The sequence below is a fragment of the Pantherophis guttatus genome, chromosome 1 (assembly GCF_059756535.1).
Source record: "Pantherophis guttatus breed Tessera chromosome 1, ASM5975653v1, whole genome shotgun sequence".
Lineage (NCBI taxonomy): Eukaryota > Metazoa > Chordata > Lepidosauria > Squamata > Colubridae > Pantherophis > Pantherophis guttatus.
This window is the reverse complement of record NC_142063.1, coordinates 274,936,290-274,952,202: the sequence shown is the minus strand read 5'-3', so window position 1 is coordinate 274,952,202 and position 15,913 is coordinate 274,936,290. Positions and strand designations below refer to the sequence as shown.

At 34.2% G+C, this 15,913-nt stretch overlaps 1 protein-coding gene across 10 annotated transcripts in view; it reads right to left on the bottom strand.

The window, feature by feature from the left end:
* Positions 1–338: 338 nt before the first annotated feature.
* TTC13 (tetratricopeptide repeat domain 13) overlaps positions 339–15,913 on the bottom strand; it is a 32,700-nt gene continuing 17,125 nt past the window's right edge. For 2 of the 10 annotated variants that reach the window (XM_087882940.1, XM_034428374.2), the window contains exons 11-23: positions 15,609–15,783; positions 14,725–14,881; positions 12,034–12,164; positions 11,532–11,664; positions 10,259–10,351; positions 7,557–7,640; positions 6,932–7,016; positions 5,267–5,373; positions 3,785–3,920; positions 2,942–3,021; positions 2,144–2,222; positions 1,153–1,232; positions 339–487 (exon numbers count right to left, since the gene is read on the bottom strand). In XM_087882940.1, the coding sequence (XP_087739066.1) occupies positions 376–487; positions 1,153–1,232; positions 2,144–2,222; positions 2,942–3,021; positions 3,785–3,920; positions 5,267–5,373; positions 6,932–7,016; positions 7,557–7,640; positions 10,259–10,351; positions 11,532–11,664; positions 12,034–12,164; positions 14,725–14,881; positions 15,609–15,783 (1,452 nt within the window). In that variant the 3' untranslated portion in view covers positions 339–375. Of the gene's footprint in view, positions 488–1,152; positions 1,233–2,143; positions 2,223–2,941; positions 3,022–3,784; positions 3,921–5,266; positions 5,377–6,931; positions 7,017–7,556; positions 7,641–10,258; positions 10,352–11,531; positions 11,665–12,033; positions 12,165–14,724; positions 14,882–15,608; positions 15,784–15,913 lie in introns of all 10 variants that reach the window. The other 8 variants (XM_087882939.1, XM_034428373.2, XR_004593093.3 and 5 more) reach the window with 7 other exon arrangements.

Sequence of the window (15,913 nt, the reverse complement as noted above, 5' to 3'; positions counted from 1 at the left end):
TTTCTTTTTTCAATTATTTGTATCTTACATCCATCAATATTCAGAAGCCCTAATGGGACAGAACATTATCTTGTACAATTTGGTTCATATTGATTTAAATGGGCTTAAGAACAATTAATTCCGCAGAGTATCTTTTTAAGTACCTCACTGGTTAAGAAACAGAGGCACAGTTATATATAGAATAAATCATCATCTTCTCTCCAATAGTTCCAGTTACCGAAAAGAGTTCTATTTTCTACTGCATTTATAAAGATATAAATCTTTGGTTTCCATAAAAATAGCATTAGAAATCAGATCATTTCATGCTCATATCAGAAAAATAAAAACCATACAAAAGAGGAAGTCAGTGTTCTTTATTCAGATGTCACATACCAACTAAAGCCTTTTAAGACAATGTGATGAATCTGCACTTAATGCTTCCATCATAGTTCGTAAAGTCGGAAATGATTCTGATACCAGTGGAAGACTCTTGTAGGAAGGTGAAATGCTGAAAATGGAAAATTGCCAAGATTAATTGAAGCTTAGTTCATACACCTATCTAAAATAAAATTAACAAAATTGCATTGTATTTACATTTTTAAAATACTTGTTCAATATTTAGATATCAGCCTAGAGTTCAATGCCTGTTCAAGAGACTATTTAAGATATTAAAATAAGAGTAACAGTGAATTCTAGCCAAAATTGTTCTAATCTGAAAAATCATAAATCTAACTGATTGCATTTTTTCTATTAATATGTTCATGTATGTGTACATGTGTGTATACTGTATGTGTGTGCATGGGTGTGGGTGTATGTATATGTGTATTTCACATTACAGTATAACAGAATTCTGTTGTTTATCCCAATAACTTCAGTCAGTCCATAATTTGATTTATATTCAGTATTGAACTACATTAATTATATAAAAAACTACTGTTATATATGATTATTTTTAAAATTACTACATTGTATTTATCATGACATGCATATACATTCAGAAAGTTAAGCAGGATATTTTTCTGATGTGGGCAAAACAAAGTGATGATAATTCTTAGAAAAATCAAACCCCAAAGTGAGTGAAGATGAAATACTTGGTAGAAAATGCAGAGCTGCTTCTTTTTTTCCCCTTAGAACACACTCATGTATACTATAAATCAATATTAGTATTTTTACCTTTTCAAATTCAACCAGCTTTTTGCTACTTTACTAAAGGCTTCTGAACTAGAGGCAATCATGGCTTCAAAATCCACCAACTGGAAAACATTAAAAATGAGTTTAAAGATAGAAACATTTTAAAATAATTTCCAATTATACCAGAACCTACCCACATATTCAGAGTCATGCAAAATGCATAGTCATATGATTTGGAAGACCAGCGGAGTAGCACTGGACATTTTTTACCTGTTTATCTCACAGAGGTTGCCATTATAGTAATTGCAATGCAACACTGAAAATCTAAAGCTGCACAACACAATTCAGAGGAAAATATATTTTAAATTTAAATTTAAAATCCACAATTTTTTTTTTTATTAATTTGATTTATATGCCGCCCTTCTCCGAAGACTCAGGGCGGCTTACAATGTGCTCAGCAATAATAACAATTATAAATAGTATTTAAATATATTTACATTTTAAGTTGGTCTACTTATATAACTTCTGTTAAAAGGCCTATCGGAAAGGTTATCATATATCTCAGTGCTATATATTAGAAACAGCACACTGTAGACAATATCCCAGATAACAAAAAGAAAATACAACTGCATTGCCTTTTGATAGCTTTCAATTCTCTCTTAAGGAAAGAATTAAGGAGGTAGAACAAGTTTACATATTCTGTTACTTCTACTAAAAGCTGACTGATATAAAAGTAAATGGATCAGGTTCAAGGCCCAAGGAGAAACATGCTTCCTTGGAAGTAAATTCCATTTACTATCCTACATGTATTAAACTATGGTTTCATTTAATGATTTTGTTACACCTTTCATTTTTTTAGGACTATTTCTAATACAGTACCAAAGAGGCAACCTTTGCAATATTAAAGGTATCCTCAAGCAGGATTCCATATCCTTAAGGAGAATTTTGGACACAGGAGTAAGATACAGAAACAATACATATATGACCAAGAGTTATTCTTATCTAAATTTGACATAATTTATACAGAGCATACCTTTCCTTTAGGAATTTTTCCTGACACTTCCTGTCCACTTGCCATCAGTGCTCCCATGATGATTGAATAAGCCACTATACTAAAACAACAATGCAACAACAATGTTCTTAGTATATAGCATGAAAACCCAGCAAGCTGGCAATGCAGAAAAATAACAGATTTCCCAGCATCACACAGTTATTTTACAGCTTCTCACAAATAAGAAAAGTGGAATAAAAATGGAGAAAAAATAATTGACTAAAAATAAGATGCTTTCTCTCTGTAAGACTCAACAGATAAAACAAAAGGAGACACATTCATTTCTTCTACAATTCATTTTCTAGCTGGCAGACTCTCACTAACAAACTCCCATTAATTGCAGATTGTCAGAATTTGACAGAATAACCATCACTAATTCGAGTCTTAATGAACAGGCAGTGCACAAATATGGAGAAATAAATTAATTATTTAAGGAGTTGGGGGGAGGGTTCTTTTACAATACTGTTTTCTTCAAGTTATTACATTTGCCACTCACCAGACTCTGGTTATTATGTACAAGTAAACATATATCCAACTACAAGATTGCAGCCTACATCAAATTTTAATCTTTCCAAAATATTAGAAATCTATTCTTTTATATTATTTATTTTTCTAACCTAGGGTAGAGAATAAGAATTGAAATGAAATAAATAAGTAAAATATCAACATTTGCACTTATTTAAAAATTGAAGAGGCAGAGAATAATATAACACCATAGTTATTTATGTTATTAATAAGATAAGCTTGCTTTAAATATTGTATAAAAAGATAGTTACTAACCTGGAACCTCTGGAAAGGGGCATTAAATTACAGAAGTAGTACAAAACAGACAAGATTAGATTGCATATGACATCTGTCTCCTAAATAAAATGAAATAAAATTTATTTAATTATTTTATTAAATTTATATTCCGCCCATCTTGCTAATATCATCAACACAATATTTCCCCCCCCCCCAAAAAAAATTAAAGGTGAGGATGAAAATAGGCTTAGAACCACAAATCGCAATCTGGGCAGTGGTGGGCTGCTGCTGGTTTGGACCGGTTCAGGCGTACCAGTAGTTCCAATCAATGGTTGGGCCCACCCACTCGCCCTGGCGCTATCATGTCCTATATAATCACCAGTTTTTCGATGCTGTGGGCATGCTCACATGTTCAGTTCCGAGCGAATTGGTTGTTACAGTATGTGACGCCCACCTCTGAATCTGGGTGACAATCTATGGTGCATTTGGGGTTCAATTTGAAAGATATTTATGGAAGGGAATTGAAGGTTGGAAATTTCTACCCGTCTTGCCTATTACTTTTTTAATCCCCTTAAAATCAACCACAAAATGTTTTCCCAAAGGACATTTTTGGCCTATTTTTCAGATGGGGATAAAGGGAAACTTGGCTTGGTTCCTAGAAGCCTTTCACTTTAATTCTTATACTGGAATTCTGGGGGAGAAAACAGAAAAAATGGCTTTCTCTCCTACCTATGACTGTTTTTACATAACACGTTTTCCCTATACTCTCCAAAAGAATGGGAAACTAGACTGAACCTCCAAACCCTCAAAGATTGTCTACCAAATCTACTTGAACATTTCCTGTCTACTAGTTTTTAAAATAATCAATTAAAAAGACATTACCCTAGGTTCTGCAGACAAAAGATGTGTTTTTCCTTTCATAGTTAAATCTTTATACAGAGCATCTATTTCTGTATGATAAAGTTGTGTTCTTGCTTCTGTTGTCTGTGTCTCAACTGAAAACAAAAGATTACCAATCCTGCAAGGTATGTGAGAAAGAGAATGCTTCAAGAAAAAAAGGAAAAAAAGACTTCAAACATGTTCAAATAAACATAAAAATGTCAAGATTACTAAGCAACAATATGTGACTTTGCTGTATTCTTTTTACTGTCCAAAATATCATTAAATAATTATCCCTGAACCTTGCAACATAAAGACCAAAGAAAAAGAACAGCAGCGAAGTTTTATGGATTGACATATCCATGATTTGTGATGGGTGTAATCCAGATATGAAAACAGAATATCAGAACTTTTGTATGTCAGGCTATCCCATGATTCATCATCATGTTCATGAGCTTATATACAAAGCTCAAGTTTTATGTTCTCCTTTAATAAAATTTCAGAAATACATTAAAAAGCAGCTTCTGTAATTTACTATATAAATTTACAATATTATATTACTATGTAATTTACTTTGTAAAGCAAAGTCTGCATCATTTTATTTTTTAATTATTTTTTTGTTTTAAAAAAAATAAAAGCAATGCAATGAAAGAAAAAAGGAAAATTAATGAGCAAATAATAAAGAAATAAATCTAGCATTTATTTTAAACAGACCTATTTGCTAATTTATTTGTTTATTATATTTCATATTTCTAAATCACCCATTCCATAAAGAGGGTTACAAACCAGAAATGTACCAGAATAAAACTAAATTCTAGTTTATTCTTCTTTCTGGTCGTGATAGAAAAGGAAAGAAATGAAATGGTGGAAATGCATCAATCACATGCTTTGTATAGGATTGTGCACTAATCTCTGAAGGAGGATGTTGTGTCTTACTCATTTAGCATATGGCATGTCATACATGGGGTAGCAATATATATTAACATTTCACCTAGATTGGTAAAACATTTGACATTACTTAAATACCAAAGTCTAAATCATGTAATCATTGAAGTGCAGCATTGGTTATATTAAAAAAAATCCGATACTGGACTGATATATACCCTCAGCTTATAGCTGGTCAGTGTCTTACGTAAATGCTAAGTGATTTGCATCAGTATAACTACACTGCTATACACCGATGAACATACACTAGATAATACAAAAAGACTCTATGGCTTCTAGTGCATTTATTGAATAGGAAAGTTAAAAACAACCATAGATAAAATCTAGTCCACACAATTCTGATGCATAAACAAGAAGCTGAATGGACAGTGACCTCCTGTCAATGTCAGACTTGGATAAAATGCTAAGTTCAGAAAATCCAGCTTTGCAGATAAATGATAAGGTATTTTAGTATCTTTGAAACCTCTCTGGTCTCTGAAACCCAGGCTTTAATTGATTAAAATAAAGATCTGTATGTCATAACATAAAAGAAAGACTTACCTGTTTCCTGTTAAAGTAATAGTAAATCCATCATATTCCTTTCCTGGATTTTTGAGGCTTGGGACTTTGGTGTGGATGGTAAAACCATCTCTTGTTTTACTATTAAGCTGCTTTACAAAAAATGCCAAAAGAAATGTTCAAAACAGACTGAAATGTTCTTTTTATACTACATAATGCAAATTATAACAATCCCAAAAGGACAGGATATATTTCCCTAGCTGGTGCATCCTCTCAGTGCCAGAAGATGTTCACTTCCTATTACAGGAGCTATTTAAAAGAGCAGAGAGTTTCCTATGTTAGGACTAGACTCATCCTAGACAGGGTACAGTTAATGCCTGTAAACCTTTTAAAGACACCCTTGCAAATGACTTCTAGCAAGAGAAATTGCTACCTAGCAAGAAGAGGTAAAGAGAAAAGAAAATAAATGATCCCACTCAGTTTGGGTTTCAATCTCACTTTCTGGCCCTTCCATCTCATGTATATATTATGTCATAAGTTCAAAAGTTGCAGAGTGGTCGTTTAGATATAGATGTGTTTATTTACCGTTTCCCTGAAAATAAGACCTCCCCAGATAATAAGTCCAATCGGGCTTTTGAACGAATGTGCTAAAATAAGTCCCCCCCCCTTGAAAATAAGCCCTTCCCGAAAATATTTAAATGCATGTGCAGCCAGTCCCCACCATTTCCTCTGGTCAGAGTTAGGGAGACACCTGGAAATCAGGTAAGATGGCAAGAGGAGCCCCGTCTTGCTCCACGCGTCCTAAATAATAAGACCTCCCCGAAAATAAGGCCAAGTGCTTATTTCAGGGTTCAAAAAAACATAAGACAATGTCTTATTTTTGGGGAAACACAGTATTAATTAATCAAATTTGCTTCCAGATCTCCTCCTATCTTACTGCTCCCCTGTAATCTGGTTCTGTAAGTGATTTCTTTCTTCAAAGAAAATAACTGCCTTACATTTTTTAAAAAAATCACATATGTAGTTGTTAAATTAAACAGCTTTATTTGTAATATACAATAGTTATCACATTTCTTATTTACTATAAAGCCCAAATTTTCAGATGCATGGATTTCAACTCCCAGAATTCCCTAGCCAGTCAGGGAATTGAAATCCACATATCTGAAAGTTGGGCATTATAGTAAATGAGAAATGTGATAACTACTGTATATTACATCTGAAAGTGCTGAGATTGAGAAACACTGGTATAAAGCCAAAAAATACCAGTCAAAGGAGATAACTATAATGTACAAGTTAAAACATAATACAAATATTATGTCATGGTGCTAAGAATTGTGACATCCAATTTAAATGAATTCTAGAGGACACAGGAAAAGAATGGCTTGACAATAATAACTATGTGCCTCTAATTTTATTTTCAATATAATCCTAGATATATATGGCAACACAACTCTCCGTAACATGATTTGGAAAATCTTGCCTCAAAAGTTGGTCTTTTATATTACAGTACTTTGTAGAAAGATGAGATTCATGCATCTTCTTTCCCTCGGCTGTAATAATACAAACCAAATTCAAAACACAGCCAATATGAGATAATATGACTATTTAATTATAACATAATGGGCAAGTTGTAATATTTAATTTCTACACTGTTATGTTTGAATGATCTAATTTCTATTAATAAAAATAGGTTGAAGAGAAAAATACCTTCATAATTGGAAGAAGATCTTCTACCTTATGTACCTGCTCCAATGCTTCGCGAACTTCCAATAGTTCTTTGTGGTTATTAGCACTAAAATAGATTTTAGCACAATTTCAGTTGAAAAAGATTTTAGCACAATGTCAGGTAAGTATTTCATCATTAGATTCTATTTATTTATTTAGCATGGAAACAGGATACATCATAAAATATTTCTCTGATTACCTGATTTTTATTACTAAACCTTTTTTCACACTTTTAATCCACAGTTTTTGAATTGCTTAATTTTTCTCTCTATTATCTCATATACTGATATTTTCTTTAGCTGGTCTTTTTCTTTTGGCTAACCTAAGAATATTTTCCCCATTTTCTACCCTGTTCTTTTATCTCTCTCTTTCTACCCCATTGTCTAAAATTCACTGAATCTTGATATTTGCATACATGCTCTTGCAACTAAGTCTTTGATCTCTAATTGTTTGGGGTTTTTTTTCATGATATTTATCTCACTTTATTCAGATGATAAATATACAGCCAGAATACATGTATACATATTTACACATACAGAGCATTTAGTCTTAAAATGCTTTATAAATAACAAGAATTACTATAAAATTACAAGAAAAAATTGTGTACCTATGATAAACAAGGATCCTGTCTTTGATAAAATGAAGTATCTTGTCAAAATACTCTGTGTATCTCATGTTAATAAACTGGCCCCTGTAGATATAAATATTTTTAAAAATGGATATTAAAGGTAGATTAAAGAGATCATTCATACATGAATAATTAAAGGACATGAACAATTTTTATACATGACACTGGATTATGAACTGTGCTCGCGAGGATTCTTTTTCTAATACCTACCGGTACTTGCTAAGAAATCTGGAGTATACGAACCATAAAATATTCCAAGCATTACAAAACTCATTTTTAATTTATCCTTAATCACGGTATATGAATTACAGTTGAACAGTAATATGGTAAGAGGAGAAAATTATGAACAATTATATTATAAATTATCAAATTCATAAAATGAATGAATGTAAATCTTCTCCCTTTTAAGTGCAAATTTTAAATTTTAATGTATTTTAAAATATGGGTATTTTAAATTATGGGTATTAATTCAGCCAGATTTATTTAATTCATTTTATTCGATTTTAAATTTTGTATATGTATGTGTTTTATTTTATGGCTGTTCACCGCCCTGAGTCCTTCGGGAGTAGGGCGGTATAGAAATTCAATAAAATAAATAAATAAATAAATAAATAAATAAATAAATGTATGCTTCATGTACATTAAATTTGTAATATAAATGCAAGTTATACATAATCATTAACAGTATTTAATTCATAAGAGAAGTCTCTTTTGCAATGAGCTTTACTCCTAGATAATATATTTTAATAATGTAGTTTTTGAATTCTAAACAGTGTGAGAACAACATTAAGCTATTTAATATCTGAACAGTTTCCAAGTTATCTTGAAAGAACCAATCCTAATAAAATCCCTTTGGTTGGCAGGTCACTATTTGGAGTTCAACCAAGATGCTTTACAGATGACTGTAAGATTAACCCTCCCAACTCTCAACAACCCTCACAAGGCATTTGTTTGTTTGTTTCTTTGTTTGTTTGTTTCCTGAATGGTTAGGCTATTCCATTCCAGATGACTCTGAACAGTTTTATAAATTAAAATATTGTACAAAATAATCACCGCAGTTAAAACAGGAAACATTCAGGGAGCAAAAATCCTTCTGTCCATATAGTTTATAACTCAAGCCATGGGTGATCTCCCTCCCTCCCTCCCATGAAAGGTAGCGCCACTCTACTCAGAATCAAAGATGAAAGGAATTCAGTATCAGGATGGCTGAACATCATAGCCACTCAGTTGCTACAGTGCAGGCAACTGAAAAGTGTATCTTTCTGAAGCATTATAAAACCAGATTAAATTTATAAACTATCAAGATAGAAACATTTTATGATACCCTAAAAATAAAATTTGTTTGGACCGCCCAAAAGCAATATTTCCATAGAGTCATGGGATACCAGATAGGTTTTTTTGTACTAAATGGATTACACTTACAGGATGCAAAAATTGTCTGTTCTTCAAACTACTCCCCCAAATAAGCAAAGCTAGTGAAAGCAAATACTTCACAGTATTTCTGGGAAAAGCAAAAAGTTTGCCAGTCTATTTATATAAACCATAGTCCAAACACCTGTAATTGACCATAGTGTGGCCTGTACTTTCCTGCACTTCTTTGGGAATGCTCCAGCATGGAATCCTGTTTTGTTTTGGAGGAGAGATGGGGACATACAATGATGAAACTATTCTTAGATGGTGAGGACCTGTTGTGCCACTATAGAGGCACTATTACTATTTTAGGAGCAACTTTCAATATAAAAAAAATTACAACCTCAGTTGGGAGTAGAAAGCACTTCTGAAAGACATGAGGATTATTGATTTGACTCCAGAATAACATAACTTGATCCTCTGGACAAAGGAAGGGACTATATTTTGTTTTACAATATAAAACTACTGTAATGCTCTCTACATGGGGCTCCCCTTGAAGAGCACCCGGAGGCTCCAGCTGGTCCAGAATGCGGCCGCGCGGGTAGTTATGGGAGCAGCATGGCGCTCCCATGTGGCTCCCCTCCTGCGCGAGCTGCACTGGCTCCCTGTGGTCTTCCGGGTGCGCTTCAAGGTCTTAGTTACCACCTTTAGAGCGCTCCATGGCTTAGGACCGGGGTACTTACGAGACCGCCTTCTGCCACCAATAGCCTCTCACCGCCCAGTACGCTCCCATAGAGAGGGGCTTCTCAGGGTGCCGTCAGCCAAACAATGTCGACTGGCGGCCCCCAGGGGGAGAGCCTTTTCTGTGGGGGCACCCACCATCTGGAACGAGCTCCCCCCAGAGATACAGAAGATTCCGGATCTGCGCACTTTTCGCCGTGCCCTCAAAACATTCCTGTTTCAGCAGGCCGGCCTGGCCTAACTTTCCCTTTATATTGCTTTTTGATTTTATTTTAAACTGGGATGTCTTGAATTATCTAGGACCAGAATGTTTAGTATATTTTAATTGGTTTTTTATTATTAACATTTGTATTACATGTATTTTTATCGTTCGCTGTTCACCGCCCTGAGTCCCTTAGGAATAGGGCGGTATATAAATTTAATAAATAAATAAATAAATAAATAAATTAAATATAAAATATAGTAAAAGAAAAACATGTAAGGCCAATTTTAAAATCCTAATCTTTATATTGAGAATTAACCTCATAATATAGAATATACGATTCTGTCACAACATCTGGAGTAAACAAAATTTCACTGAAACATCATACCTGATAAGATTGATGTGATTATTAAAACCTCTACTAAGGCTTTGAGCTGGTATTTGGTCTAACCATAACACTGGCTGGTCTGGATCAGCTATCCTGCAAAGACACACTGTGTTTAATCCCATTAAAGATTAATTAGTTATATCAAGTCACATCCAATTTGACATTTTTATTGCTTCTTTCCAACTACAATATTGAGCTAGCTTCTAGAATGGGCAGCAGGAGATTAAATTAGAGAGCTAAATTATAGTTCAAGCCATTATAGAGTTAATCAACAACTGATCATGACTGTTTGGGGACATAAAACAACCTAACTATAAATCATGAATGGAACCCAAATGTCTCATCTAGCTCCTCTCCATTGCCCCTCAATGGTTTCTTTAAGTTTTTTTAATGAGGATTTACCTTGACTTCCTCTCACCACTAACAAAAGTGGAAAAATATATAAATTAAACTCTGTGTGGGAATAGAACTGGGAACTAAATAAATCCTAAAAATACCAACATACTCAGCAAAGAAAAGCACCAGCTGAGGGAGAATTCAGTTGATTCAATTGAGTGCATTCCTAAGCATAAACTTGTTACGCTGCTAAAACTGTATTATCCTATAAGAATAACCTTATTGGAGCCAACTGTAGTTTATTTTAGTACAAATTAAGAGTTCCATAGTGGCAACCAGTTACCTCTGGGAAGCTCACAATTATGATGGTATTACTTCTCTATCTGTTTCCCTGAGACTGATTTTCAGAAGCCCGCTGCTTTTAGTTTTAGAATAATTTGATAAACCTATGCAATGGCCCTTTTCTAAGCTAAAGAACTCTACACTATGCAATCTTCCCCCAAGAACACTGAAAATCTCATTGTCCTTTCATTTGTCTCTTTTCTGAAATTTTTTCCATTTTTTCCATTTTTTTTTTTTTTTTGAGGTGCACCAACCAGAACTAATGAAATAGAAACCACACAGAGATCAAATAAGGTAATTTCCTCGGTCTACTGTGTCTTTACTTTTATGACACTTAGCTAGAATTCCTGATGGTGATAATCAGCAAAATCCACGAGTATCAATTTAATATATTTGAAGACTGTAGAAACTGTTTGGAGGGACACTTTACAAAACATCTCTATATCTCTCAAAAATTTGGCGAGGCCCATTTCTGGTCTTCTAGCAATGTCTGTGCATTTCACTGAAGATGCTTCCCTTGTAACTGCCACTCCATTTCACCACAGCACCTTTCCAAATAGTTTGCACAGTCCTAATCAATGTTCTCCTTTATTACCGTCTCCATTTCACAGCAATGTCGAACATATCTCTCCATTGCATCAGCTTGGTTTTTCCATTCATCCGCACCTTTGAGTTTACCCAAGTTCGCTGTACAGCTTGCATTACTTCTAGCACCGCTAGCCCCATTGCTGAAGAACAAACAAAGTAGGCATAAGTTCAGCCCACTCACATTTATTCTCTTCATATATTGAATTGCACCATTTTTTTGAATCTCAGGCCTGCTGTGTTCAGTGAGGTTAACATCCAGCTCAGATTGTAATTTAAGAGAAACTATGAAATACATGATAGCTGGTGTTGGATATCACTGGGCATAGCTGCCTCGATAGATTTGATACATAGAAATGACAGCTTGTAAATATTTGAATATTTTTGCATAATCTCTGAATGAACTGCACTACAAGTTGGAAGAAAGTATGTTTTATAGTTCTATATTTTAAAATAGACAACTGTGATCATAGCAAGAGAAATGATATTCAGTTTATATTTTCCTAGCTTACCTCTATGCATTCTCTTGTTTGGGAGAAATCCAACAGTCTCATACTGCATTAATGAACCCAAATGATTAGCTACACATATCATCTCTTGCACTGAGGACTTATAGTTTTCAAATTTGTGAAGCTGCACATCTCTAAAATTATAACAGAGTTTATATGAAATATCAAGAGGGTTTCTATGAAGTCATAAACAGAGAGTAAATATTAGGAATTAACATTCGAAACAAGGTGCAAGACCACTGACTGTCACCAAAGTAGAAGGTTGTTTGGCAATGTTCTTATTTATGAATATAGAAGGTCGTCATCTACACTAAACAACCACTCTTTCAGCAGCCGTCTGAACTTACGACAGTGCTGAACAAGTGGTATTTGCAACTAGTCTTCATACTTATGATGGCTGCAGACCCCCTGGTCATGAAATCATGATCTGGGCATTCAGTGACTGGCTCACCATTATGACATTGAGGCATCCCACAATCACATGACTGTCATTTGGAACCTTCATTGCTGGCTTTTGACAAGCAAAGTCAATGTGAAAACCAGCAGGAGGTAGCAAATGACAATCACATGATGTTGCACTTAATGACATCAGATGATTTACTTAACAACAGCAGCTAGAACTGCTGTTGCTAAGCAATGCGGTCATGTGACATTGTGCTTTATGATCCTATCATCATTTACTAATGGAAATTCCGGTCCCAATTCCAGTCATTAAGTGACAATTGCCTGTATATTAATAATTGTCTAGCTAGACAGTTTAGTACTGTTATCTGGGATTGTTTCTTTACTAACAGGATCTTGCTTAGTCCTGCAGACTAAAGGAGTTTCAACAGCCACACATTCTTCCAACAAGCATGCAAAACTCTCAATTTTCAAGTGCCATGTTGCTGCCAATGGATAAGAAGCTGCTTGAAAAACAATTTCACAAGTTCTGAATGAAAGGTAAGCTTGTTTTCTGTGATGGTTTCATCAACAGGTTATAGACAAAGATGTGTGTGTGTGTGTTCCAACATAGAGATATTTGATCTTCATTTCAACAATACTAATACAGGGATAAAACAAATATCATGCACTATTTACATTGTGTAGACTAATTTAAATAAACATAAATGCAAATCTTGCGTGTGGACGAAAGTACACCCTTACATTTATCACTACTTCAAATATCTAAAATTAGAATCAAGTGAACCAGATCAGATACAAATCATTAGAAAGATCTGTGAAGAGCCTGTCTCATTTACAGTTCAGACATTTAGCTTGATTTGCCCTTTGTTGTTGAAGTGTGTGGTATCACCATGTTTAGTTCAAGAGATTATCTGAGGTCTTCAGAAAGAAGGTTGTAAATGTCTAGGAGTCTGGGAAGGGATTAGAAAGATGGCCGTTTAAACAACTAGATAGTTATCATTCCGCTATCCAGAAAATTTCATCTGCAAGTAGAAATTATTTCAAACAATCACCAATCTGTCAGGTCATCACAGCAAGTTCAGCCTGTGAGCAGAAGGAAAGCTGCTGAAAGAAGTCTCTAAGTACCCTAGAATTACATTATGTAATCCTTTGGATAAACCATAGGATTTGTACCTTGATGTCAAGGTACCTAAGTCTACCATTAGAAAGAAGTTGCACAAATTAGATCTACATGGGAAGAAATCTTTGCTGCCCAGAAAGAACACCAAAGCAAGACTGAAGTTTGCTCATGAACACTTAAGTAAAGACCAGGACTTCCGGAATAATGCATTGTGGACAGAAAGGCAAAGTTATTTAGCCACAGTACAAAAAACATGTTTGGTGAAAACAAAAGATAGCATTTCACCAGAAAAACTATTAACTACAAAGCATGGTGGTGGAAATGTTATAGTTTGGAGCTGCTTTCCTGTTTCAGGGCCTGGGCAGCTCATCATCCTAGAATCCTTTATTGCAGCAGAAAGTGCTTGAGGATAATGTGAGACCATCTGTCAGAAATTGGAGCTGAACTCAAAGTGGACCTTGCAACATGACAAGTGTCCTAAATATTCCAGCAAATTCACCAAGGAACGTCTGGGGGGAAAGAAAGAAATGGTCGATTTTCAAATGGTCAAAATTAAAGTAACCTTAATCCAAGATGCTATGGGGTGATTTGAAATAGGCTATCTATGCAAGAAACCCCTCAAACGTCACACAGCTTAAAAAATTCCTCCCAGTCAATGCCAGAGACTGTAGACCATTGTTTCTCAATATTGGCAGCTTGAAGATGTTTGGACATCAACTCTCAGAAACATTGCTGTAGACAGTTATAAGAAATGCCAATTGGAGGTTGTTTTTGCCAAAGGGGGAAATTCCAGGCAATAAGACTAAGAGTGTACTCATATTTTCCACAGAAGGAAATGCCATATCTGTTAATTATTTGTTCAATAAATGATTGCAAAATCAATTTTTCATAGTTTCATGTTTGGAATCTGTAAAGTTGTTGACATAATTTATTTTGGGAACAAGAAATTGCAGCTACTATTGCTTTTGTAAAATTGTATTCAATTGAGCAAGACTGAAAAAAAGAACATTTCAAATTCTTCTTCCTAGCTTTTACATGAAACAGAAAACCATGGAATTTTACAAGTTTTTAAAAAAGAATGCATAAAGATATACCGCCCGTTGCTCTAGATTAAACATTGAAACATTTCTAGCACAGCCTGGTATGAAAATAGCACTTTAGTCACTCACTTTATATTTGGTTGTAGGCCTGGCTGTTCTTCATAGTCTTCTATCAAAAAAGGAAGATTCTTGACCCAGTGGTCTTTAAACTTCCCAGGAAGATCTGCATCTATGTTGTATTCTGTAACTGGAATATCAAGATGTGCATGGAGATAGCGAGAATATTCTGTGGAGAAAATGAGATACATTTTCCCTAATAAATTTTCCAAGACCTCCATATGAAATTCAGCTGATTTATCCCTCTCCCGTCTCCCCCCAAAATTAAAGCAAGGCAATATGGTTTGTACTCATTTTATTAATATTTTAATGCCATATTTGGATATTTTCCCCAAACAACAGGACTGTTAAATTTTCAAAGTGGCAGACAGTTTTATACAGTTGGCAAGCAACTAACCCTTTGCGTGATCTGTGAAGATCAAACAGTTGCTAGTGGTGGTTCTCCACTCAAAATGTACTTCTATAGCCAAGCTTTTTAACTGATGTCTTAGCTTCTTTACATCTATATGTTAATAATTTCAATTGTCTTTGCTTTGGGCGTTTTGTCAATCATTCAGTCTTTGAAGTTAAAAAAGTTGAATTGTTGCAGTAATACAAATTTCTAAGTAAAACATCCCATGAATGGAGAAAATATTAGAAAAATGGCCAGGAAGATGATTTTATTTCTCTGGTAGTTTAGTTTTTTATTAGTCATTGACCAGAAATAAGTTAAGTTGACAAAGTAATTAAACAATTTATGTTTCAAATAAAATAAAGTATAGATACAATACGGTTAACTAGATCACAGAAGCAAACGAAGAATGTATTTTATTTTCAAAAAGTGTCCATAAAACCCTCTGTTTAAATATACAGAGATTTGTGTAAAAACATTAATTATATTGTTATCAGCAACTTACCCCTGAAGTATTTCACTTTCAGATATTCTGTGCTGGCTGTTTGACCAGGCAAGGGATCATTTAGCATAACTTTAGTCTGAGCTTTGATTCCTTCATAAAATTGGCCCATGGCAACATGACTGAGACCTTTCATGTACTGACATACTTCATTATATGGCTCTATTTGAAGACACCTCTAGAACATTGAAAAGGGACAATAAAACTAAGACATGAGTAACATTTCAAACCCATCAAATACAATTTCTTCTCTTCTTTTTTTAAAAAGTTTTTTTTTCTCCATGAAGCTATTTCAGCGAGACTGTTTT